Source organism: Leucopleurus acutus (genome assembly GCF_964270905.1).
Source record: "Leucopleurus acutus genome assembly, chromosome: 7".
NCBI lineage: Eukaryota > Metazoa > Chordata > Mammalia > Artiodactyla > Delphinidae > Leucopleurus > Leucopleurus acutus.
Window position 1 is genome coordinate 16,851,586 of NC_139150.1, and position 27,260 is coordinate 16,878,845.

The 27,260-nt window shown below is 48.7% G+C and overlaps 1 protein-coding gene across 4 annotated transcripts in view; it reads left to right on the top strand.

The window, feature by feature from the left end:
* Window positions 1-887: 887 nt before the first annotated feature.
* ASTN2 (astrotactin 2) overlaps window positions 888-27,260 on the top strand; it is a gene marked incomplete at both ends in the record, with an annotated part of 917,251 nt that continues 890,878 nt past the window's right edge. For all 4 annotated transcript variants that reach the window (XM_082842116.1, XM_082842118.1, XM_082842117.1 and 1 more), the window contains one exon: window positions 888-1,320. In XM_082842116.1, the coding sequence (XP_082698242.1) occupies window positions 888-1,320 (433 nt within the window). The remainder of the gene's footprint in view (window positions 1,321-27,260) is intronic.

Sequence of the window (27,260 nt, forward strand, 5' to 3'; positions counted from 1 at the left end):
TCTCTACCTCGCACCCTTTTCAGGAATTTTACACCAGAGCAGCCAAGTAGTGCTGTCCAGGTTGGGAACAGGATCCAGAAAAAAGCGCTGGCTTGCAGGGCGGCAGCTGGGGGCCGGAGCGTCCTCCTGGAGTCAGTGCAGGAGGGTGGGGGCCTTAGAGGGTGGAGTTCGACAACCCTTTGTCCATTAGCTGTTGGTGCAACCTCCGAGGCCTGGGTAGATGGGAGAGGTGGGAGAAGGAATGCCTGAGTTGTGGGCAAGTGGGTGGGCAGGGGTCTCAAAGGCCCCGAGGAATTATTTCAGGGACTAGGAAAGGGTACAGGACTTGTTATTGGGCTTGAGGGGAGACAAAGTTGTCTTGACCATCCTCAGGCGCCCCTACCCCCCAGAAGGCGGGGTCTGGAGCAAGGCTGGGCTAAGGCGCGCCCCCAGGTGCAGCCTCTGCGTTGGGCCAGGGGTGGGGTAAAGCTGGGCGAGCTGGGTTGAGCCCAGGGGAATAAGGGGAAGCACCCGGGGTCCCTAAGTCTTAGGAATTTTGCAGAGGGGTGCTGTGGCTAAAGAATATTGTGAGGGCGGATTGGGGGATCCTGGGAAAGGAGAGGGGGCGACTGGGATTCGCACGAGGCTGGGCGGAGCCTCCGAGAAGCTCGGGGTCTGAGTGGGGAGCCAGAGAAGGGGCGGGCGGCGGGGCCCGGGGAGGTGGCGCGGGGGCGGGGGCGGGCCAGGGCCGATCGGGAGGCGGAGCCCGGAGCCGGGGGCTGCTAGCGAGCGGCTCCCACGGCTCCTTAGCTCCGGCGTCCTGGTTCGCTTCGGCGTCCGCCGCCGCCGCCACTGTCTCTTCCTCCTCCTTCGCCACCGCCGCTCGCAGCACCGCAGCCCCTCCCGCCATGGCCGCCGCCGGCGCCCGGCGCAGCCCCGGCCCCAGCTCGGGGCTCCGGGGGCGGCTGAGGCTCGGTTTCCACCCGGCGCCGCCGCCGCTGCTGCTGTTCCTGCTCCTGCTGCCGCCGCCGCCGCTTCTGGCCGGCGCCACCGCCGCCGCCTCGCGGGAGCCCGACAGCCCATGCCGGCTCAAGACAGTCACGGTGTCCACGCTGCCTGCCCTGCGGGAGAGCGACATCGGCTGGAGCGGCACCCGCGCCGGGGCCGGGAGTGGGACCGGGGCAGGAGCCGCCGCTGCCGCCGCCGCGTCCCCGGGCTCCGCTGGCTCCGCGGGCACCGCCGCCGAGTCGCGCCTCCTGCTCTTTGTGCGTAACGAGCTGCCGGGGCGCATCGCGGTGCAGGACGACCTGGACAACACAGAGCTGCCCTTCTTCACCCTGGGTAAGGCTGGGCGCCGGCACACGCGGGGTCCCAGGGAACCGGGAGCCCCCAAGTGAAGCCAGACGGGTGGGGGCGCCCTGGGGATTCCCGCCCCGGGCTGCCCCGAGCAGGGTTGAGTGAGGGCAGCTGAGGGGCCCGGAGGGCGTACAGGTGGTTGGAATGAGTCCGGGGCAGTATCTGAGCGAGCGCGTGGCGGGAGACCGGAGGCGTGCCAAGCCTCCCGCGGTGGGGACCTGTCCGTCCGTCCGTCTCTCAGTGCAGACGTTGAGCTCTGCCGCGATCCGTCGCTGACGCCGAAACCCCAACTGCCTGAGTGTGCTTGAGCTGGGGGCCGTGGTAGTCCCCCGCTCGGGAGCCAGGTCTGGGTCCAGCCGCCCACTGCTCCTGGGGCACGGCCACTGGCCGCCCGCGGTCACCGCCCCCTCGCTGTCGCCTCGGAGTCGTCGGCTCTGCTCTTCCGGTTCGATTTTCTCGAGAATCGGAGCGGAGTCGCTACATGTAGCATCCCTCAGTCCGCATAAATTCGGCCTCCCGACGGGTTGGGTGACCTTGGCCAAGTCGCTTCCCCTCTCTGGGCCTCAGTTTTAGCCATCTGTGAAATGGGGCTGGGGAGGATTGAGTGATTTCCGAGCACTGGCGTTCGGAACCCAAGGTCTCCCTCCACTTTCAGATTCTCCCTCCATCCCCGTGGTCGCATTCGCCTTCCTACCCCCCTCCCGGCGGAGAGCGGGTTTGTCCTCGCAGCTCACTCACTGGGCTAATAATAATAACTTAAAGGCATGAAAAAGGAAGGGGAGAGGAAAAGGATGGGGGTGGGGGCTCAAACGTAAAAGTTAATCAGAAAGTTCGCCCGCAGCTTGCTGCCAGCTGGTTCCCAGCGCGAATCCCGGAGGAGTCGGCCCTTCCAGGTAGCTGTGGGAGGCGCAGCTGATTTCCCACCCGGGTAATTGATCGCTTAATCATCTCGGAGAGCGTTTACAAAAATGTTGTTTCCCCTTAGCTCTCCCGCGCTCACCGGTCTCTCTCTCCCCCCTCCCCTCTTGGGGGAGCGGGGTGCGATTGGTTGTCGGAGTCTGGCCAGCAGCAGCTCCAGGAAGGCGCCGGGGGCTCGCCCCAGACTCCAGACCCCGGGATCCGGCTGAGCTCCGGCACCGCGGGGGTGATGGGCCTTCGATGTCCGCGCCTTCGGGGTCCCGGCTTGAACCTCTGAGGTTAACTCTTTGCTCGCCCGAGAAGCCCCAAAGAGTAATCAAGGGACTAGACTCCTCTCTCCTGGGAGCCATAATATTTTTGATGTATTTTTGTGACGCCCCCCTCCCTCCCGCCCGCCCGCCACTTCCCTTTCGTGCTGGCCGCCTTTGGAGCTTTGAGCGAGCGCCAGGCCCTTTCCTGGTCTGAGCATGTGCCTCGGGTTTCTGGCCCCTGGGCTCTCCCCAGCTGGCTGTAACTTGAGCGTGCTGAGCTTTGTGGGGTGCTAGGCAGGAGAGCGCCTTGCAGGTTCCCAGGGGACTTTCCGCGGCGGCACGTCTCGTGTGCCACACACACACACGTTCAAGCATACACACGCGTGCGCGGTCACACACACATACACCAAGAGCCATTCCCACGTGCACTTGTGAGCTGCCCATTTCCAAGTAAGTGGATGAGGGTGAAGATGGGGTTCCTTAGGGCGAAGAGCCAACCTTGGGCTCATGGCCAACTCCTGTGACCCCGCCGCAGGGAAGGGTCCTTCCAGAGAAACGGAGGGTGTCCCTCACCACTTTCAATCCCAACCTTCTCCCTCCACCCTCGAGATCTCTCTACTCCCGGATGTCCGGAGAGGGAGGGAGTGGGGGTCCTTCTAAATGGCTGTTCAGATGAGGGGGAAAGGGGGGGCATCCTTGGGTATGGCATGACTTGGAAGCGAGGACCCCAGAGCGTTCCAGTTTCCCTAGGATGTGGAGGACCTGGTCCAGCCAGCTACAGGAGTCGCTCCAGAATTCCTGGAGCTGGCAATCTCTGCGTTTTTAAACTTTGGCTTTCAAGAGGAAGTGGGTACCTGGGAGCTCAGGGCAGGCTGACTGAGGAGCTGAGTGAGGAGCTGGAAGTGTCAAGTCCCCCAGACCTGTGCTTCAGCATCGGAGTCTTCAGCATCGGAGTGCTCTCCACTTGGAGGCTTCCGCCTTCTCTGACACAGGCGGCTGAGCCTCGGCGGCTGGGGACTGCCTGCTGTGGAGTGGCAGGTGCCGTCCTCCTTGGAAGCCCTGAGCCCTTTGGGGAAGCAGGTTCCTCCTCCTCCTTCCCCGCAGCCCGAGGCACTCCTACCAGGGATTTGGCTAGCGAGGTAGTCGCCAGATGGCCGAGCATAGCAGGATCTGTGTAGGGAGACGTGGGCTTTTTATTTGTGTTGTTCTTCCACTGTTTGTGTGTAAACACAGAGTGCACAATGAGCTCCGGGAGGGCCAGGCTGGCTCAAAATGAGGGCGGAGGGGGGGTACTATGAGTCATTTATGGCCGTATCTCCCCCAGGGTCCCCAGGCAGCCCCATCCCATCATCCCATCTTCAGACCTTCTAAACATCCTTCCCTAGTGTTTGTCTCTGGAGAGTTGGGTGAGTCTTTCACTACTAGGTCACCAGTTCAAGGGATTTGGAGATGGCATGTGCCACAGATGCACATGCAAAGTCGGTAAATGCTGAATCCTGCCAATAGCGGGGTGTGTGGAGCCACCACTAGGGGGGGATAGTGTCTACCAAAGCCCTCAGGCTATGCTTTGGGTTGTGGGTCTAGAGTTGGTGGTGGTAAAGTGTCCCTGGTGTTAAGGGGCGGTGAACAAACAAATAAAAGGTAAAGTTCCCATTCTACTCCAAGTCCAGTTGGGGAAGCTCAGAATTATTTTGCACACACTGTCTACCATCCCTATTCACCAAGTCACTGACATACCTGGCCTTCCCTCCCTCCATTGTGCCTGCCTCTCCTGTTTGAATTATCGGCTCTATAATTGGTAGTGCCCAGACTTAAAAGACTTTTCTTCAGGTCTTTTCCTCTTCATGTTTCTAATCTTCCCTTCATGTTCCAGCCTGCTTTATGTAGGTGGAAGTTTCCCTCAGAGGTGAAATGCCCCCCCAAGTTTCTATGTCTGGGCCTCTTCTTTAGAATCTAAGTCAGTGGTCCTGATAAAGTGAATTTCCTTGAAATAGATCAAGGAATAGCAAATAGTTGTTGAATCCTTACTGTGCTGCTCAGAGCTTTACTCTTGCCTTTTATTATTTACTCACATAAAATATATGAAGTGGGCACTGTTGTAATTTATTCCCATTTTACAGGTAAGGAAACATTCTTTAGAGAGGTCAGGTGCCTAGTCCAAGGTCTCACTTCGAGTAAATGCAGACCTGGGACTGGAATCTCAGCGCATCAGACACCTACATTCTTGGTAATTGCTAACCAGCCATCCTGAGCCAAATATGCACTGAGGGGCTGGTTACATTTATGTAGGGCATGGTGCAGGGTTCTGGAGAGGAAACATAACAATCATCAGCACGGCAAGAACCTTTCTCAGGGGGACTTTAGCTACGTTGGTGCTGAAGTATGAGAGTGTGAGAGTGAGGCATGAGTTAAATGACCTTCAATGACCCTGCCAACGTGAAGTTCCATGACTCATGGGATGTCAAAGGGCATCCTATGTAGTGGTGCAAGTGAGTGATGGGTATGACACATTCTGTAACATCAGGGAGGGAGATATCTCTTTAGACTTAGAGAAAGCTGGGGACATTTCCTGGACAGGAAAAAAACAAAAGCAAAACCAAAAACTGAGTGAGGTCATGGAGGATGGGCTGGAGGAGAATTTGAATGCTCCAGTACAGCTTGGGGGCTTGGTGTTGCTTAGGACCTGGAACTCTCAGCTGTGGCCTGCTCTGACTTTGAACAAGTCATTTACCCCGGATCTTCAGTTCTTTGTGCTATAATATGAGTGGGTAGCTGAGCCCTAAAATAATCCTTTGGTGCAAAGATTCTATGAACTTGAAGTGCCCTGACCCACTCTGTAACTCTGACTAGCTGCTCTTGCTTCTCACTGTCTCCTTTCCTTTGCTGGTAACATGGGGGTGTTGGGGAGGACTGACGGAAGAGAAAGATTTTGAATGGGAGCAACTGTCCGTGCAGGGCTTCTGAGGTGAACCCGCACATCACCCAGTGTTCATCTGCCCCCAGGCAGCTCCAGAGTCTGCTTGTGGATTTAGCTTTCATGCCCACCGCTAGGGAAATGGCATCCTTCTTCCTGTGCTTGATAGTGGCCAGGCTGGACTGTTTACCATGAGCCTTGATTCAGCAAAAGGGGGAAAGGAGATAAAACTGAATAACTACTCATTGTCAACATCCATTACTAATTTACCTTGTCATATAAATCACACGGGTGAGGAGCGTGCTTTATATTTGGGGGAGGGTGTGTGGAGAAGGAAAAACCATCCAGTAGTATGTTTTTAAATGCATCTGCATGAGCAGATCTGGCAGTGTCCTCAAGATCTGTCCTGAAAGGATGCTGTTTGCAGGAAGCTGATTGGCCTGGGTGGAAGACGAAGATGCTCTGAAATGCCCACTTGGTCAGTCTGCAAAGATTCCTTAAAATACAGGCAAATGGACACCAAAAGAGAAGAGCCCCCAGAAGGGGTGAGGGACCAGGCACAAGGTCAGAAAGGTGGCTAGAAGGAGGGAGTTTAGCCTAAGGACAGTCCACAAGGGCTGGAGACTCTCTTCGAACATCAACAGGGAATGAGGCATGTGCTTTTTTTTTTTTCTGTCTGGTTCTAAAGAATGTCCTAAAGGTGCAAATACTAAGGGGATGGAGTACAACATGGCAGGAGGATGTGTCCCTGGGAGCTGTCCACCAGCCAAGCATTCTGACCTCTAATGATGACAGGGTCCACATGGGAGGAGGTCTTCAAGCAGGGACCACACAGCTATTTGGCAGGCATTTGGAGACAGGACCAGAGGCATTGAGGCTATCTGACCCTTTTGGTTTCTGCCTTGATTCTGAAGGTTGATGACAGTTATTAAGTGGGAGAAAAAAAACAGATACAAACAGTATAAGCTGGGTTTTCTGTAGGGATTTCTGACCACAGAATATTCATTAAAATCAATCCCAGTGTTTTTTCCAGAATGGGTAAGAGGGAGAGATTCTGGGGTGGGTGAGAGGGCGAATTTGATGTCTTCAGACAAAGCTTACAAAATGTTATTTCCTCATTTGGGCTCCAGGTCCCTTATCACTAAAACATTTCAGTAGCACTCAGACTCCAAGGTCCCGTCCTGCTCTGATGGTCCAGGTTTCTGGGATATTGTAAATAAGGGTGTGTGTGGGGGGTGGTTCAGTGGTCTCTGATCTGAGTTTTTCCCCCTTTTCATTCACTTCCCTTACTCCATCCCCACCCCTTTGCCAGTTCAGGTCTGATGAACTCTAATAATTAGGGCAGAGACAGATACATTATCTGCCCTCAGAAAGTATAATTAGCCCTCCGTAGCCGTGGGTTCTACATCCCCAGATTCACCCAACCGTGGGCCGACTGCACTATTGCCATTTTATATAAGGGACTGGCACATCCTTGGACCTTGGAAAGGGGTGGGGTCCTCGAATCAGTCTCCTGCAGATACCAAGGGACCATTATACTATTGTTACTGAGAGGGTGATGGGGCAGGGTGAGAGGAGGATTCGTTCTAGCTCTTAGAGAGGCCCAGGTTGGGTCAAGGCCATCCGGATTTGCTGTTTCTGGGGGTCAGGAACAATAGCTATCAAGACAGCGCAGCTCTGCGAGCTTTTGTGACCCAGAGCTTGCTCATTCTCCTGAATGGGGCCCTCAGGCTGCAAGATCATTCAATAATACTAATTTACAGCAAGTCCAGCGGTAGGTTTGCCTAGGCCCCGGCAGGCAGAGCCTCCTGCTTCTCACCTCCTTGCTTGGCTGCTTCTCACCTCCTAGGCGTTGGCTGCCATAGGATGGTGTGAACACGTGTGCTGGGGGGAGAGAAGGACAGAGAGTGACAGTGACTTCTTTGGGTAAAGCCATGAAAACTATGACCATGACCATCAACTCTGATGGCCTTACAGACTCACAGAGCACATTGAATCTAGCCCTTCCATTTAAATGGTAACACGGGGTCCCAGACAAGGGAGGTAACCTACCTAAGGACCAGCTGTTCACACTTAAACCCAGTGATCTTGAATCCCCCTCCACGCTTCTTTCCATCACACTGACTACCAACACATGGCTCTGGGTTAAATATGTCTCAGGTCTGCAACTTGGTTGAACATCATAAGGTGCACCAAGTCTCTCCTCCTCTCCCTGCAAAACAAACAAACAAAGAAACAAAAATCTAAGGAGAAAGGTATCCCTGGGGAAGTTGAATTTGTTCTCCTGCCCAAGGTATCCACCTGGTTGGCTCCAGTCTCTCCTGAGAGCCTGAGCCAATGGGTTTTGTGCTGGGGAGGAGGGAGCCTCATTGCTTTTTCACTCTAGCTGCCCTGAGGGTGAGAAGAAGCCTGCTCTTTTCCAGAAAAAGAAAGAGTCAGATTTAACCTTGAGGTGCAGCAGCATTACGGGGATGCTTTCTTTGTAGGGCTGATACTTCCCCAAGTTCTCATACTGACCAGCTAGTGGCAACAGAAGATTAACTATAGCGAGAGAGAGCTGGCTTTTCTTTCCTCCCAGCAGAGCTTGCAGTCTCTCGGCCCCAGAGAAGGCAGGCAGCGGTGCTTGGCGGGACTCGCTCTGCTCTCCTCTCACTGGCTCTTCACTGCCGTCTGCAGTTCTTTAGGACAACAGCCCCCAGGAAGACTTTTCCTTGGTTTGGAAGGGGGTCGGGTGGTGACTACCCAATGTAAGATTCAGGACTGGAAGATTTCTAGCTTCCTTATTGGCATACTGGAGCGTGCAGGCAGCCCTTCTGTGAGTCGAAAATTGACAAGGATGTTGTATGTCATAAACCATTAGGGTTTTCACCTGAGAAGGAACCCTTTCTCCATGCCCGTTGTCACGGCCCCGGCAGGGTCAGATGTCAGCACTTCTCTCGACTACGATTTCAGCTGTCAACTCACTGGTATCTCCCTCTAGTCTTATTCTTTCTAGTCCATCGTCTGTACTTGCAGACAGAGGGAGTTCATTAAAAGCCCAAATCTGATCATGGCCATCCTCTCCTAAAGCACTTCACCGGCTCCCCATAATTCTTAGTATGAAGTTCAAGCTCCTTATTGAGCTACAAGGTCCATGATCAGACTCTGCCCAGACTGTCCTATGCTAAGAACCCTTCTTTCTTGTTCTGTAACTCTGCCCCAAAGGCCCTGGAAAATTCCTTCTTACCTTTCAAGGCTGAATTCAACTATGAACTTACCTTTGAAGCCTTTCCTGACCTCTTGGCACTAAAGTTGGACACTCTGGGCCTTGGTACCCACTAGCGATATAAAGACTGGTGTAACAGTGGCTGGTCCCTTAGCACTACTGAGCGCCTACAACATGCTAGGCACTGCTCCAGCCACTTAAGATGTATGGAGAACAAAAGACATAGATTCCTGTGTTCAGAGAGCTCATATCCAGGAGTACGTGTATATATGCCTGTGTGTGTGTGCATGTGTATGCGTGTTGGGGAGAAGATGATAAATGTAATAGATAAGAAAAATTATGTGGTATGTGAGAAGGTGATAGAGTCTATAAAAAAAGGGCAAAAAGAAAATGAACATTATTGAGGTGAGGAAATCAGTTTTAATATTAAATAGGGCCAAAGGATTGTTTATTGAGATTATAGGATTGGACCAAGACCTGAAGGCCATGAAGGCCTCACCAGGCAGATGTGTGGAAGAGTATTCCGGGCAGAGAAGGGCTCCAGCAAAGACCTGACTCCAGAGCACACCTGGATCGTTCAAGGGCCAGCAAGAAGGCCAGTATGGCCGGAGTGGAGTGAGTGGGGGGTGGACAGGACAGGACAGGATTTAGGCTTTTACCATGAGTGCCATGGCGAGCCAGGCAGGACGTTAAGCAAAAGAGTATCCGTAACTGACTTCTGTCTCAAAGGAATTACTCAGGCTGCTCTGTAGAGGAGCAAGGATGGGAGAGGAAGGTCTGCAGGAGTCTGTTCAGGTGAGAGATGATGGTGACTTGGCAGAGTGAGAGCAGAACTTAATGTGTTTCTCTGTCTGTCTTGTGGTACTTGCCAAAGAGCTCCACAGGCAGAGAACATCCCTCCTTTATCTCTGGGGCTGCAGTGATTCACCCTGTGCTTGGCACATCCTAGGTGTTCAGGGCATCTTAGATGACTAGAAACAGGTTTGCCAAGTCTCATCTCAGAATCCATACTGTGCAGAACTGGAGGGGTATTGCAATTCCACTCCTCTGTTAAGGCTGAGCTGGAATGCCACCTCTTCCATGAAACCTTCCCTCTTCTGAGCTTCCACAGCTACTGCCTCTACCTTCTCCTGCCTCCTTATTATTCTGGGGTGTTTGTAGGATGAGGAATGAGACCAGTTTGATTAGAGGAGAAAGAGTTGGGTTTAGGGAAGACCTTTTCTTGAGAATCATGGAAGCCAGATAAGGGATTAGCACCTTTGCATTGTGCCAGACAGAGAGGCACTGAATGTTTGGGGGGAGATGATCCATCCATGGTGTTGGGGTCATCACCTGCCATAAATGGTAAGAATTTAGGACATTTTCTGAATGAAACCCTTTTATATAAAGATGGACAAGTCAAGGTCACCGTAGCAAGTCAGTGGTGGAGCAGGAACCAGATCCAGCCTTTTGACTCCTGGTCTGGTGTACCTTCCTCCCACCTTAGTCCAGGCCACTGGGGGTGGGGGGAGCTGGTGTGCTGGACTTCCCCCTTCTGGTATGGGGTAGGCTATGAAAAAAGCAGCCGTTCATTGAACGTTTACTATGCCCGTGATGCGGTGCTGGCACGTTTGTTATTGCAGTTCCTTCTTTCCATAGTGCTGAAAGACAGGTAGGATTCATCCCATGTTATAGGTGAGCACGGAAGCTCAGAGGAGTTCAGAACACACCCAAGATCACTACAGCTGAGCTGGGTCCTGTCCCAGGTGTGCCTGCTTCCAGGCTCCGTGCTCTCTCCGCCTTCCATACTGCACAGAACTAGGAGTGCCCTTGAGTTTTCACCTCTTTGACAACCTCTTGTACTTTTTATCTCTTCCTCCTCTCATTAGCAAGAAGTTGCAGACGTTTCTTATAGAGGAACTTCAGGTGTGACAGCCTCACAGGCCTGAGGGACTCAACACCTCATTTCTGGGCTGCCAGGAGCTGACTCAGCCTCTCCCCAGGCCCTGTCGCTCCTTGCTTGTTTGCCAGGAGAGCACCGGGCCTTGTCTCATCTGCTCTAGATTTCACTCGTTAGCCCTGGACTCCTTGACAAGCAGATTCCCATGCTGCCGTGGCTTCTTGATTTTCCTCCTTCCCTCCATCCTTCCTCCTTTCCCTTTCTTCTTCCCTTTCCACTTCCTTCTTCTCCCAGTGCTTAGGGAATTCCCACCTTCTGCTGGGCATACTGTCATACTAGGGAACCTGTTACCTAGACCTTCCAGGAACTTAGAGAAGCTCTGCATTTCTTTGCTAGAAGTTGTCAAGCATCTGTTGTCTGAGATGCAGCCCGTTTGATTGGGTGAACTTCCTTGTCACTCCTCCCCTTCCTCCTAAGTTGACTTTTGTCGCCTAGTGCTTCTTAGCAGCATTGTGCAGTTTTTATGCTCCTACCTTGAAAATGGAATTTATATTACATTATCTATACATAAGGGATATATATAATAATAAATATTTATATATATATTATAATGCTGTAAAAGTCCTAATAAATAGTGTATAGTTCTCCTAGAGTATTAGAGCTGGGTAAAAGAATGCCTTTGAGATCCAGCCCAACTCTCTCATTTACCTAGCAAAAAGAAGTACATTTGTGGGCTTCCCTGGTGGCGCAGTGGTTGAGAGTCCGCCTGCCGATGCAGGGGGCACGGGTTCATGCTCCGGTCCGGGAAGATCCCACATGCCGCGGAGAAACTGGGCTCCGTGAGCCATGGCTGCTGAGCCTGCGCGTCCGGAGCCTGTGCTCCGCAACGGGAGAGGCCACAACAGTGAGAGGCCCACGTACAGCAAAAGGAGTACATTTGCAAGGTCCCACAGCTAAGCCATGGCAAAATCCAGTCTGTAGCCCAGCTCCTCTGACTGGTGTGCCGGCTCTGAAGACCCAAAGCCCTGGGATAGAATCCCGGCTGCACTGCTTCCTAACTGTAGACCTCTGTATGCCCATGAAGAAAGTGGAGGTAACACAGCAATCCCTTCTCTGGGTTGTTGCGATCATTATTTTTGGAGAGTCCTCCATCTTCAGCTGTCGTCAGTGTCCAACACTGTGCTCAGTTTTTACTTACACTAAGCCATGTGATCCTTAGGGAGATAGTGTGTGCAGAGCACCTAGCACAGCATCTGGCACCGTTTGTGCTCCGTGCCTCTTAGCCACCTGGAATCCTTGTTATGGAAGGAGGTGGAGGTATGAATAACTAATGCATGCAAATTCCCTTTCCCTCCCCCCTCTTCCCACTCCAGCCTGCTGGCTTTGGCCTCTGCCCTCCTTCCCTCTCTCCCCACCAGGAGGAGAAAAAGGATGAAATTGACCATTGATCTCTGCTCGCTCTCCAAGGGCAGGGGGAAGCTGTTGGGCGGGGGGGGGGGGGGGGGGGGGGGGGGGGGGGGGGGGTGTCCCAGGGGGCTCCCGGGTTGTCTGAGGACAGTTTGGCCAGAGAAACTCGGAGAGGCTGAGTCTCAGGCAGGCGGGTCTGGGGGGAGGCAATCGGGGCAGAACCCTCTCCCTTCTGGTGGCTGCCTGCTGACAAAGCCTTGCTGTCAGGCACCTGGGAAGTCACGAATGGCTTTGCAAGCAGCCGCAAAGGGAAGGAACATTTCCATTGGCAGAATCAGCAGTAAAGAGATTTCCAGTCACAGTCATAGCTGCATTTGGGGGAATCATTTCGGTGGTGGCTGTGGGCTGAGGAGGGAAGGAGGCAGGGCGGCAACGAGAGGCATGGAGACGTCTGTCTCCTTGCAGGAGCTGAGAGCTCCAATGAGAACCAGGTACCAGATGCCTAGGGACTCTTGGGGAGCTGGGTGGGTCCTTGGACAAACATTCTGGACCACCAACTTCCATCCGAATGGACAGAACCCCCTTCTCAGGAGTCCCCTTGGGAGGCTGCAGGCTTGTTCTCTGCCACCTTTGTTCTGATTACCTGGGTTACTCTTTTCAAGACTTCACAGCCAGCAGCAACTTCCTAGGCTCCTGGGATTTGTCACTGGGAAAGGTCCCAGATTATTTAGCCCGGTTTTTCCCAAAGTTAGCGACTCCTCAGAATCACCTTAGAGGCCAGGTTTTCCCTTCCAGATCAGTGGAAGCACCTGGGAGGGGCCTGGGTATCTGTACTTTAAAAAGTATACCAAATCCTTGGTGTGTCCCTGGACACCCTGGGTATCTCTTCGGTCTCACCTCCTGACATTCCCCGTGGCACTTGGGGCTCTGGCTTCACTGATTACTGGCAGATCTCTGGGGGGAACCAGGCACATTCCCCGTACCTGAGTCCTGAATAGAAACACTGTTTTCTCTGCTCATAATGCTTTTCTGGTCTCTCATTCACCTGGCCGTCTCCTAGCCTTAGCTCAGCTATTACCTCTTCTGAGGAACCTTCCCTTCTCCTCCAAGGCTACCCCCCTAGTAGGATTGGCATATCTTGTGAACAAAAAATAAATGCAAAAAATAAAATGCCGGATGCCCAGTTGAATTTCAGACAATGAATACTTGCTTAGTATAACTATGTCCCATATGTCCCATGCAATATTTGGGATGTAGTTATGCTAAAAATGACTCTCTGATTATCAGGAATGCAAATTTAGCTGGACAGCCAGTATTTTTTCTGGCAACCTGCAGGGACCCTGTTTCTCTCTCTGCTGTCAGGAATCATATTACCAGTGTGTGATTTGTCCCCCAAACCTGCTCTCCCTTCCATCTCAGGAAACCAGACTACCATTCACCCAGTTATTCAAGCAAAGGAATCATCTTTGATATCTCCCTTCCTTTGCCTCTCTCATTCTTTCAGTCAACCAGCCTTGTTGGTTTTACTTCTAAAATGACAGTCAAAATTCTTCACTTCTTATGATGTCCTACTGCCATCACCTTTGTCCGAGCTCACTTGGGCTGTTACCTCAGTCTCCTAACTGGTCTTCCTGCTGCCTCTCCATCCTCCTTATCCTTTCCTTATATTTTTTGATATATAGCACACGTGCCAAATCCAGCTTGCTGCCTGCTTTTGTGTGGCCTGTAAGTCTATTTTCTTGTTTAAATACTTGAAAAAATCAAAAACAGAATAATATTTCGTGATATGCGACAATTATATGAAATTCAAATATCAGTGTCCATAAATAAAAAAAGATTTATTGGAACACAGTCACACTCATACCCTTGTGTATGTATTGTCTGTGGTTGCCTTTGCTTTACAACAGCGGAGTTGAGTAGTAGCAACAATGAGTATCCGGCCTACCAAGCTTAATATATTTCCTAATTGTTCCTTTACAGAACAAGTTTGCCAGCCCTGCTGTATACAGTAACCAGAGTGATCTTTTTCAAAAATCAAATTGGATCTTGCCACTCTCTTGTTTAAAGCCTTTAAATGTTTCTCATTGCTCTTAAGATAAAATCTTAATTCCTTTTCACAGTCTAGAAACTTTAAAAAATTTTGCCTTCTTCTCTGGGTTCATATTTCCTTTTCTCATAGAACTCAAGTCACCTCCTCCAAGAAGTCTTCCCTGACCAAAGCCTTCCCTGGTACACCGTCCCCCTCATAGCTTTCTATCCCGTTTATTTAAAAAAAAAACAAAAAACCCAAAAAACTTTATCTGGCAGCTCCTTGATGGTAGGGAATGTGTCTTGTTCATTGTTTTTGCTCCTCTCAACTATATAATGCATTACACAGCACAGAGTAGGTGCTGAGTAGATGTTTCCTGACCAAATGAATGACACATGGGCAGCAGTAGGGGTGGTAGTTTGTGAACACCATCTTACAAGGTAGCGGCCTCATTGGGTTGTTCTGTTGCTTATCAGGAGATTGCTATCAGGATTGCAAGAGCTAAAGTTTGCAGAGCATGTAGACCAGTGCCCACCACTCAGCAAATGCCATCTAGGTGTCTGTTAAATAAACAGACCTATACTTTAATCCCTAGGACACATCCCCTTCCCACTTTATTTGCAGTTGGAGCATGTTTAGGGCAATTCACAGGAAGTCCTGTGAGTAAAGACCTCATGGAGCTAGGGGGCAGGGTCATCTGGTGGCTGGAACTAGGAGCCAGGGGTCCTGGGGTTTGGTCCCAGTTCTGCTGGTGTCTGTGGTCAAGTCCCTTCCACTTTCTGGGCTTCCTACCGTTTCTCATGTGATGAGATTAAAACAAGTGATATTTGAGGTTCTTCTCAGCCCCCGCAGCTCAGCAGGAGCCCAGGAGGGAAAGAAAGATTCCCTTTAGGAGCTTCTGAGTCTGGAAGCTCAGCTGCAGCAGGAGAAAGCGGACTCCCTCCCTTCCTTCCTCCATCTCTGCATCCTTTCTCGGGCGTCTGAAGATCAAACCCTCAGCTCTGAACCCAGGTGCAACTCAAATTTTTAAGCCCAGTCTCACACTAATTTGTTCAGGCACCTTCTTCAATTACTTTCTCTCTAGCCTTCCCCAGGGAGGGAGACTGGAAGAAGCTGACAGCCCAAAGTAACCAATTACCTGTCTGCCAATAGCAGGACTCCTACCGTCCCTCCCTCCCTCCCTTCTTTTCTTTCTCCACTTTATTCTCCTGGCCTGTAAACCATCTCCAAACTGCAGAACCCTCCAGGGAATGGCCCCAGTTCACCTGCTCCCAGCTGGGGAAGAGAAGGCAACCCCTCCCCCAAGAGAGACAACAGGTGGGAAGGCTGGTGGCTGAGAAGGGGCAGCTGCGGATCTTGGAAAGCCAAGCAGGTTTTGCAAGCCTGCTAAATACCAAACTGTGCTAGATTGAGAGGCAAGTGCTTTGGGCTCTAGTCCTGTTTCTGCCATCTACTTGCTGTGGCCTCAAATAAATGACAGTTCCTCTTTGGGCCTCAGATAAGATTAAGTGAATATTGTCAGAGCCATCTTTCCTTCAGGTAGATTGGACTGCATAAGATACTCCATGAGAGAGGAGGAACCTTCCAGTCCTGTCCACTACTGGAATCGCAGGTGTCTAGAGCTGTGCCTGTCACATAGTAGGCACTCAGTAACTATTAGTTGAATGAAGGAATGAATAAATGGAAAATGTGTGTGTTCAGACGTTGCTAATCAACTTAATCACAGCTTCAGATGCCTCATCAGTCACTAGGATCAACTGGGGTTTGCATGGGTGATGAATTCTGTTCACGTTCCCTAGACTCAACCAGTTCACCCAAAACCTGTGGTTCACCTTAAGTTCTCCTTGCTTGGAGCTAAGCCCCTTCAGTCATTATTCAGTCATTCTTCCATCCCAGACATTGTGCTGAGTACCTTGGGGGCACAGAAATGCAGGGAGTTCAAACTATTAGGATAATAACACTTGAACTTTATGATTAAAAAAAAAAAAAACAAACCTCCCTTTCATGGGTATTTTTAGCATCTCCATATTAGGGATGAAGATGTGGCCATTCAAAGAGATCAAGTCAATTGCACAAGGTCACATAGTAAATGGGATTAGCTGTATTTATTTTTTAAAAGGAATCTTTGTATCACTCTCACAAATGGAACACCAGAATAACTTGCTATAAATGGAAGGTAGCCTGTAAAAGTTAGCGTAGTGTCCACGTGCCGTCTAAACTCATCTCTCATACCACAGTTTGGGAAACATGGATTTAACCCAACTGCTGAGATAAAGATATTCATTTAAAATTTAAATTTTGCCCACTTAATTGTGAGATTTCCCTTAACGTGTACATTTAAATAATATCTTTCCTGCCTCATAACTCCTAGCCGTATTTTAAGATCCAGCTTGAATGTGCCTTTGCTGCTTCCAAGATGACTTCCCTGGCTCCCCCGAGAACAGTTATCTCGCAAGCACTTTGTATATTCACTGCAGTCCGTGTTTTCATGAAAATATGGTGATTGTTTAATTGTCTGTCTCTCTTGCTAGTCTTGTAAGCTTCCTGAGTTAAACATCGTGTCTCTTTAATATCTGTAACTCCAGCAATGAGTGCATACATACTTAGTAAATGTTTAACCTTAATTTTAGGTTTCAACAAAAGGAATGCAAGCTTGTTGTAGTAACAAATTCAGGCAATTCAGGAATATCATACGGGAAAAGGTGAAAGTCTCTCCCCCGCCCAATCTCATTCCCCAGAAGTGATCATGATGAAGAGCTTGCTGGGATCCTAGTGAAATGTAGAGTAAGTATGTGCCTGACCAACCACCTTTGGTGATGGGACAGAGAGGAAGTGACTTGTCCGAGGTCATCCGGAACCATCTTTTGTTAGGGCATTGGTTTTTCAAACTGGGTTCCATGATAGATCTGGGGAGGATGAGTCGCTCTGGGCTTCAGCTAAAGAGGCACTCCAATATTAAGCCAGCTCCGGGTCCCAGCATCTACTTGCATACTTGCAGACTCCTTCCAGACCACAGGCAGGGAGTCCTCTTCTTGACTGACCCTATGTGAATGTGTGTGTGTGTGTGTGTGTATATATATATATATATATACACACACACACACACATATAATGTGTGTTTATATATGTATATATACAAATGTGTGTATACACACACACACACATACATATACACGTATGTGTGTACATACATATAGATACATATGAGAGATAGAGAATAGGATAATGATTCTCCTCTCTGCAGAACTAAAAGAAAAAACTGAAGCCAGCAGGGGAGGAGCCAGAAAGGAAACAATTATCACAAGTCTGGGGTGGGTGTCTCTTTCTGGCACAGTATTTGACATGATGGGTAAAGCAGTTCTTCTTTAAATTATTTTCTCACTTGAGTGGGGAGACAGACTATTCAGGAGAGGGCTACCTGGGCTTAGGTTGAGTTGCTTCCTTTACAAGCCCTCATTTGTGAAGCCATGTAGATGGGCAGCTGGTCAGTTAATAGAAGAAGCCTATTAAAGCAAGGAATCATAAAAAAAATAATAATGCATATTAAACGTTTCCTTTTTAACTTAAAATTCGTAAATGTGTATACGTTTGCCAGTGATTTGATGTAGGCCCAGGGCCTCTTCTTCGAGTCTGGGTCAACTGATTGGAGTTCCATGTCATCTTTCTTGTATAAGCCATGCTCGTAATATTCCGAATATGATCTCCAATGTTGGTCTCATTAAAGGGGACTGAGAACTTAAAGATGTTTGCCAAGTAATTCTTCTAGAGTTTGATGATTCCTTTCTAAATTTTTATAGTTGGCACACCTGACCTAACTCAATAGCAGTATTTAAGTGACTTTATTTTTATCGTAAGATCAGCTCAGTCCTCCTAGAAGCCACTTTCTTTTGATGCTCATAAATTTTTAATCTGCACAACATTTCATTAAATTTTAGAGTTATGAGAAACACAACAGGCATAAACAGGTTTGGGAAACTGGCTCTGTAAAAATGCAGCTGGCGGTCAGTGCAGAGAAGCCTAGCTGAAAGCTTTTTAAAAAAAATTAATTTTTGGCTGAGTTCGGTTTTTGTTGATGTGTGTGGGCTTTCTCTAGTTGTGGCGAGCAGGGACTACTCTTCATTGCGGTGCTCAGGCTTCTCATTGTGGTGGCTTCTCTTGTCGCAGAGCACGGGCCCTAGGCGTGCGGGCCTCAGTAGTCGAGGCTCACGGGCTCTAGAGCGCAGGCTCAGTAGTTGTGGCGCACGGGCTTAGCTGCTCTGCGGCATGTGGGATCTTCCTGGACCAGGGCTCAAACCTGTGTCCCCTGCACTGGCAGGCGGATTCTTAACCGCTGTGCCACCAGGGAAGCCCACTGAAAGCTTTTGAAATTTATACATGTTTCAGGTTGACAGAGGCATTAATGTCACAGAAATTTTAGCGGTTGAGCCATTAGATAGCATTTTGCCCCAAACCCTTATTTAAAGAAGAAGAAAAGGGGACCCACTTGCACTTTTGGGGGGAATGTAAATCTTTGCAGCCACTATGGGAAAAGGCATGGAAGTTCCTCAGAAAATTAAAAATAGAACTACTGTATGATCCAGCAATTTCACTTTGGGCTGTTTATCTGAAGAAAATGAAAAACAGTAATTTGAAAAGGTCTATGCACTCCTATGTTGATTGCAGCATTATTTACAAGAGCTGAGATATGAAAGCAACCTAAGTGTCCATCTCAGGATGAATGGATAAAGAGGATGTGGTTTATACATATAATAGAATATTATTCAGCCGTAAGAAAGAAGGAAATCCTTTCATTTGCAACAATGTTGGATGGACCTGCAGGGCATTATGCTAAGTGAAATAAGTCAGACAGAAAAAGACAGATAGTGTATGATATCACTGATATGTGGAATCTAAAAACGCCAAACTCATAGAAACAGAGACTAGCATGGTGGTTCCTGGGGGGTGGGAGAAATGGGGAGATGTTGGTCAAAGAGTACGAATTTCCAGTTATAAGATGAATACATTCTGGGGATCTAATGTACAGCATGGTGGCCATAGTTCACAATACTGTATTATGTTCTTGAAAGTTGCTAAGAGAGTAGCTCTTAAATGTTCTCACCACAAAAACAAAATGGTAATTATGTGACAAGATGAAGGTGTTAGCAAGTGCTCTGGTGGTAATCATTTTGCAATATATAGTTGTATCAAATCAACACATTGTATAGCTTAAACTTACACAGTGTTATGTGTCAGTTGTATCTCAGTAAAACTAGAAACTTTTTTTTTTTTTTAAAGATGGGAAAACTGAACCCCAGACCTGTGTCAGGAACTCAGGTCAATTAGACTCTTGGAGTTCATGGCCCCCCCTGGGACTCCACAGCAATTGTCATGATGCCCCCTTCCTTTTGGGTGGCCTCTTAAAGGAGGCACCCCAACACTTCCGTTTTACAGATGAGGAAACTGTGGTTCAAATACTGAAGTGACCTAACATGGGATGCAGAGCGAGATGGAGCTGCAGTTCAATTCCCAGATCAGGCCAACTTCCTGCATGCCATGCCAAATATCCCTGTGCTCAAGGGTAGTTTTTCAATATCTTTTAAAATAATTAGGTCGTATCAACTATTTTTTTTTCCACCTATGACCACACCTTATCTTTCCTTCACTTCAGGAGGGAATAAGAACAGGGATTCCACTTCAAGTCCCTTTGTCCTCACCCCAGATCTTTCTATAAAGGCACAGCTTTACAGGGGATCTTTGTGCAGCCCTGAGCCCACAGTGCAGGCCATCCAGATTCAGAACCCTCAGGGCCCTCAGGCCTATCCAGACCAGCCCTCTGATTGCACAGAGGGAGACCCAGGGCCAGAGGAGGCCGGTACCTTACTAACGTCAAGGGGCTGGGGCTGCTTCTGAGTGCAGACCCCAGTCCCTTCACCTCCACTGGGCTGCCTGCATGGCCCTGGGCCTCCCAGCGTGCCTACCTGCTGGGGAGGGTTGGTCAGGTAACGAGAGGGCAGTGTGTGTGCGTGCAGGCTGCCAGGAGTTTCCGTGCTTTATGAGGTGCACAGTATAATTCAGTATAAAAACCCATTTTGGGGATGTCTTGCCCCATAAAATCTCCTCCAGCAGGAATGGCTGGAAATTTGTTTTGACTTCCCTAGCACATGTTTTTTTTTTAAAATACCTTCTCCATCTCATTTTGCTCTTTGCTTCCTTTTTTCCACCCAGTTCTCTTTGGATGATCTGCCCCTAATGGCTTATGAGGGGACACGGTGGGGATGACACTGGGGGAAGGGACCCTGCAGTATAGGTTAATGGGCTGGCAAAGCGTTGTGAAAAAGCTCACCTTTCTTGAATGATTCTTCCTCTGCAAAGACTGTGGCTCAGGGCATGACTTCAGGGAACTGCCTTCAAGAATTATAATCAGACTTCCGAATGTCATTCTTTTTTTTTTTTTAATTTATTTATTTTTTAAATTTTTGGCTGCATTGGGTTTTTGTTGCTGCGCACGGGCTTTTCTCCAGTTGCGGCGAGCGGGGGCTACTCTTTGTTGTGGTGTGCGGGCTTCTCATTGGGTGGCTTCTCATGTTGCTGAGCACAGGTTCTAGGTGCACGGGCTTCAGAGTTGTGGCACGTGGACTTCAGTAGTTGTGGCTCGCAGGCTCTAGAATGCAGGCTCAGTAGTTGTGGCGCACGGGCTTAGTTGCTCCATGGCATGTGGAATCTTCCCGGAGCAGGGCTCGAACCTGTGTCCCCTGCATTGGCAGGCGGATTCTTAACCACTGCGCCACCAGGGAAGCCCCTAGATGTCATTCTTATTTGGGGCAAAATAAGGCTTCCGTACAACCCTCTCTCTTGTAATCCAATAGCAGCTACTCCTCCCTCATTTCCCACCTTCTTCATGTCAACATCATCTCTTTCCCAGTCTCTTGCAATACTGCTTCAGTTTCTTCCTTTGAGTAGATACTTCATATGCTGCCTGAAGGCTCATTCCCATAGGTCATTTCTCCCTCACTTAGAATCCTCAGTGGCTCTCTACTGTTTACAGGATTAACAACAAACTCCTTGCCATCTGAGCTCTCCACCTAAGGACCAAACCCACCTTAATTATCCTTCTCTCTCACCATTCCTCTGCCTACACTTCAGATAAACTGTTTTTTTTTTTTTTTATTGCTCAGCAAACAAGCTCTACTAAAGTCGCATTTCAGTGACTTGACTAAGGCTGGTGCTCTACCATGGATGGCCTGCTTCTCCACCATTTCTGTTGGTGGAACCCTATCTACCCTTCTTAAACTGCTTTCTTTATGGAAACTTCCATCCTTATTCTTTCCTCCTCTTTCCTTCCTCCCCTAATTCAGATTGAATAACTTTATTCAGAAATGTTTTTTTGTATCTCTTAGGCCACCCACCTCACTTATAATGAAACGTTTATGTCCGTGTCTTATCCTCTGCCTGCGTAGTACAGTACAGAAGTCACTAGCCGCATGTGGCTATTGAACACTTGAAATGTGGCTGAAGGACTCAATTTTAAATTTTACTTAATGGTAATTAGTTTGCATTTAAGTATTGATAATAGCTGCATGTGGGTAGTGGCTACCCTCTTGAATAGCACAGATATAGAACATGCCCACCATTGCAGAAAATTCTGTTGGACAGAACTGCTTATGAGGTCTTTGAGGACAGGCATGGAGCCTTGTCTCTTCTGTACCCTGTTCCTAGTACAGGGCCTGTTATTGAATGAGTGTCAATAAATGTTGGTAGAACTGACATTCGGGCAAGACTGTGTAAGCACTAACCCCAAAGAGATTCGGTTTTTAAAAATAATTAATTAATTGTCTGTGTTGCGTCTTCATTGCTGCGCGTGGGCTTTCTCTAGTTGTGGTGAGCAGGGACTACTCTTCGTTGCGGTGCAAGGGCTTCTCATTGCGGTGGCTTCTCTTGTTGCGGAGCACGGGCTCTAGTCATGCGGGCTTCAGTAGTTGTGGCTCGCAGGCTCAGTAGTTGTGGCTCGGGGGCTCTAGAGTGTAGGTTCAGCAGTTGTGGCGCATGGGCTTAGTTGATCCACGGCATGTGGGATCTTCCTGGACCAGGACTCGAACCTGTGTCCCCTGCATTGGCAGGATTCTTAACCACTGCGCCACCAGGGAAGTCCCAAGATTCAGTTTTAAAGAAAGAAATTCACGGAAATTTACTTAAGACCAAGGTTTGTTAATAAAAGTATTGCTTTGTAGGCTTTGCAAAGCCTGATACATCTTATAGTCTGGGATGTCTTAGGTTAATCCATTAATGACACTTACTGGTAGGAATTCCGGGTCCTTGATGGGTCATTTCTCAGCCGTGCCTTTTCTTCCCATCTTAATCCCCTCCCTCCCTTCCCAGAGCAGGTCCGTCCCATAGCTGGGACTTAGAAAGAGCAGTCCCAGGAGTTCTCATTTCCTGGGAGACAGGTGTGGACAGACCTGTCTGACACGAATGCTCAGGTTTGCGCTTCCATTGTTGCTTCATGGAAGATTTACGAGTGTTTCTTCGAGAGAGAATTCCTGAAAACTCTGCCCTGTGACTGATGGGATGAGAATGGGATACAAGGGTCTCTCCCCTTTTTTCTCCTGCCCCATCCTTTTTCCTTCTTCTCTTTTCCTCCTAAGTTTCTCTTCATGTCCACTTTCTCTTTTCTCTCTTTAACCTCTTCTCTTCTCTCTTCTTTGTCTTTCTCTCCTTTTTTCTCTTTACTACTCTTAATGTCTCTTTCCTTTTTTCTCCCTACCGTGCTGTGTGTGTGTGTGTCTTCCTCCTTGTATCTCCATGCCTCCCTTAACCTTTCTGTCTGCTCCCCATAGCCTTGAGTCCTCGTAAGAATTCCTGAACACAAATCGCTCCTGTCTGCCTACCCTGATCAAGCCCCTTGTTGACCAACATGGAGCCATGCACAGCTCAGAACTGGCTACCTCTGGCCCAGAATGGTATTTGGAGTGAAGGAGACCAGAGGTGCGGGGGTATTGCAGGGTGCAGGTCTACCTTGCTTCTAGTGTCAGGGCCTCCCTCCTCCTCACAGGGCTGCCTCCTTGCCTGGCCCTGTTGTCAAATGTGATTCCGAATGTCCTGAATGAGTTTAAAGGCCTCGATGACTATTTGGTCCATATTGGACACATTTGACTGTGACCTTGATTTTCAGTGTGAGGTGAGTTTTTGAGAGCAGCTGGTACAAAGCATCTGAGAGTGTCTTAAAATTTCTGTTTTGTTAAATATTCAAAGCTCTTTTTCTGCAACTCTGGTGGGCTCCTTTTTCTCAACCCCCTCTGCTGCTCTAGCACTATTCATCAGCTCTCTTTTCCCTCAAGGCATTAGAAACATCTGCTGGAGAGTTTCAGAAGAAAAGTTGCAAGAACGATAAACCTTTTTTTTTTTTTTTTTTTTGCGGTACGTGGGCCTCTCACTGTTGCGGCCTCTCCCGTTGCGGAGCACGGGCTCCGGACACGCAGGCTCAGTGGCCATGGCTCACGGGCCCAGCCGCTCCGCGGCATGTGGGATCTTCCCGGACCAGGGCACGAACCCGTGTGCCCTGCATCGGCAGGCAGACTTTCAACCACTGTGCCACTAGGGAAGCCCCTGATAAACCTTCTTAAGAGATCATTTCTTCTGAAATGTCAACCCTTGGCTGTAACTGACAACAAAAGGCATATGAGCCAAGTTACCTTATCCCCCAAATATCATGTGCCCTTTTGAGATTGACCGTAAGGGCATATGCTCAATTATGAAACTTGCAAGAGTTTCTTAACTTTAAAATAGTAGTTGGTCCTGAGTCAACAGGATTTCTTGTTCCAAAAATACAAAGCAAACAAAAGAACAAAATAAAGAAAATGGTGAAGAAGAAGGACAGGAAGAGGAAGAAGAGGTGGAGGGAGAGAAGACAGAAAATAAAGTAGAGTTTAAGTCATCTCATGTGTCTATCCATAGGGTAGACATAAATTTGCTGCTGGAGCAGAAGTGGAAGTATCTTTTTACAATCATTGCATTCTCTTTGTTTCCTCCCATTTCAATATTTAACCTGTAACCACAGCTTATTAGTTTTTCCCCCAACATTTCTTTTGAATGCATCCATTTCTTTCTGTCGTTATCCTGGTACAAGTTTCTTTCATCTCTGACCTGTAATTCAGTAGACTCCTAACCAGTCTCTCAGATTCATTCCTGCTCTTACTCCCCTCCGAGCCCTTCCCAGTCCATTCTCAGACGCGACCAGAAGGACTTCGTAAACGTGTGCACCAGATCACACCTCTGCTCTGCTTAAATTCATAATGACTTCCCATTGTGCTTATAATGAAATACATAGTCCCCAACCAAGGCCTACATGATCTTCAACCATAGCTGCACATTAGAATGCATGGGAAGCTTTTAAAAATGCCAGGGCCTGGAATCTACCCTAGACTAATTAAAGCAGTATAACTGGGAGTTAGACAGTTCAGCAGTTCCTTGCAAAACTAAACATGCTTTTACATATGACCCAGCAATTGCATTCCTTGGTGTTTACTCAGATGAGTTGAAAACTTACATCCATGTAAAACCCTGACTGCGAATGTTTATAGCAGCTTTATTCATAACTGCTAGAACTTAGAAGCAACCAAGATGTCTATCATTAGATGATAGATAAATAAACTATGGTATATCCAGACAGTGGAATATTATTTTGTTTGTTATCTTCCCAGGTGACTTAGGGGTTCTAATACACAGCTGGGGTTGACGGCCACGACCCAGGGGGACCCTGCCAACCTCTGCCTCCACCCATGCTGCTTCTCTCTTACTTGCCAAACCCCACAGAATCCCTCCCTGCCCTCCCGATCTAAACTGTACTTGGCTATCTGTCCGTGTTTATTGTCTGTTGGCTTCTCTAGACTGCAGACATTTTGAGGACAGGGGCTGTGTTTAGCACTGTGCTTCTCAAAACATGTGTTTCATAGTTAGTCCTTAGTAAATGTTACTGAGCAAATGAACAGATGAATGGCTAGGTCCAAAAGTTTAATAGATCCCTCCTTGTTGCCCCCATAATGGCAAGCAGAGGAGACTATCAGGGAAAGCGGTGATATCTGGAGCTGGGTAAGATGAAATGTACACATACCCTCCTTCCACTCCTGAAGGGACCTACAGAACACAGAATAATTTCTTTAACCACCCTTGGGCATTCCCCTCTGCTCTTTTTGCCCTCCAGCTGATGGCCTGGGTCTCTCACATTTAAGTTAGGGAATGGATGAGTTAAACTTGTCTCTGTCATTTCCGTTTTCTTTCTCTGCAATAAAGTTAGTGATTGCTTGGTCAAACTGCAGTATAATGCAGTTAGGCTCGTGTGTTCCTATCTCCTTCAGGTGCCTTGGAAGTGACTTCTGCTACTGTAAGAAACAGCTCTGTAGTCAGTGAGAAAGCTGAAAGAAGAAAACCCAAAAGCCCTACCCTTGGCCTTCCAATGCCAGCCCCCTTTGCTGCTTCTTTCATATAAGGAAATTAAATTGCCTTTAGATTGTGAGCAAAGGGAAGAGTGATGTAGAAACAGGATATTCACAGGTGCTTTCTGAAGCAGGGATAATTGCAAAGGATTCCTTTAATCCTTGCTTAGTTGGGAGAGAGACACACACATACCATTGGAGAAGCAGAGTCAGGAAGCAGTTAAGGATGTTTCTTGTCTCTGTTTGGCTTGAGTTCTAGCTCCCAGCATAATATCTGTACTTGTTTCCCTGCACATTCAGCAAATTATCTTCTAGCCAATGAGGAGTGACTGATGTCAGATTTATGGTGACGGACCCCGAGGGCAGGATAGCCTGTGAGCTCTGTTGAAGGATATAGAGAGGAAGGTAGGCAACTATATTTTTTATCCTCATGAGACTTAGGAAAAGAGGCTGGGAAGACAAGGCAGAGTACTAGGAATTAAGGACCCAGTTAAAGTGGAGCTGCAAATAGTTACCAGCCCAGGGAGCCCCAGGCTGTGGTTGAAGAGCTCTGATTTCTAATCTTGGGTAAACTTCTAACTCTCTGAGTGCCCTGAGCAAGTCATCCATACAACCTGCAACTGTATCGGGGGGTGGCAAGCAACGGAAAGCAGCTCTGTTTACTTAAGCATAGAGACTTTATGGGATGACTCAGGAGGATGGAAGAGCTGAAGACACAGGCTCAGAAAGGACAGCTCTGGGGATCTTGAGCAGTAACCTACCCACAGTCTCATCCGAGCATCCGCATCAGGACAGAGGGGCTCCAAGTGTTCGTCCGTCCTTTTCTCTCTCACTTTGGCATCCATTGCCTCAAAGTGGCCTCGTATGTACCCCTCATCTAGGGAAGAAGAGGACACGTGGATTGACATTCCCTCCAGGCTGCACATGTTGGAGAGAGAGCTATATTTTGCAAGTGAGTCTAGGGGCTGATACCAATATGGTTTCTGGGTAGCAAAAAACAGCACATGTCCTCATCAGGGACCTCGGTATTCTCATCTGTGAGATGATTGTGGTTTTCCAAATCCTCTTTTAGCATCTGAAGCTTTCCTTCAGATAGAACCTTGGGCAACCCACTGTAAACACCAGAGGAAAGCAGTATTGCTCGGTTGAAGTAGGGGTGAGGAGGCCCAAAGCCCTACCCTTTAGGCTTTCTCTTCCTCCTCCCCTGGAGTGGTCCTTGAAATATCTATTTAGAACCTAGAGATCCATGAATTGCAGTTAGGTACCAGTGGACTATATGATCTCCAGGACCGTTTTCAGCCCTGGCCTTTGCAGCGAAACAGAGCATCTAAGTCAAGGGCTCTATAAAGACTTGTGTAGAGGAGAGGGGGATTCAAGGAAGTAGTAACAGGGCCGAGCAGCCTCTGGTTTGCCTGACAAAGATGATGACCTTCGTGTGACCTGCTGCACTCATGCCCGAAAGCATGCCCAGAAGAGTCAGGACTTAGCATCTCTAGAGAGAAAGGCTTTGCCTTAGGGAAATGATGCTAGGCCGGAGGTGTGTGGAACTTCTGGTTCGAGCCCTGTTTACATCTTGCCAGTCTCCCTGTGTTCTCTGTTTCTCCATCTCTGCTGGGCTTCTTTCAATTCCTCTAATGTAACAATCCCCCTTCTGCCTCTGGGCCTTTGCACAGGCTGTTTCCGTTGCTTCTTTTGTCTGTCTGACTCCTACCAATTTTTCAGATCCTCAATTAATATCACTCCTTCAGAGAAGCCCTTCTGAATTCTCAGGTTAGAGCTGGTCTCCCTGTTTTATATATAAGCTTCTGTTATTGGTAGCACTTAGTCACAGATTGTAATTATACATTTATTTCTTTTTGATATTTATCTTTTCCAGTATAAGCTCAGTAAAGGCAGGAATCAAACCTTATTAGA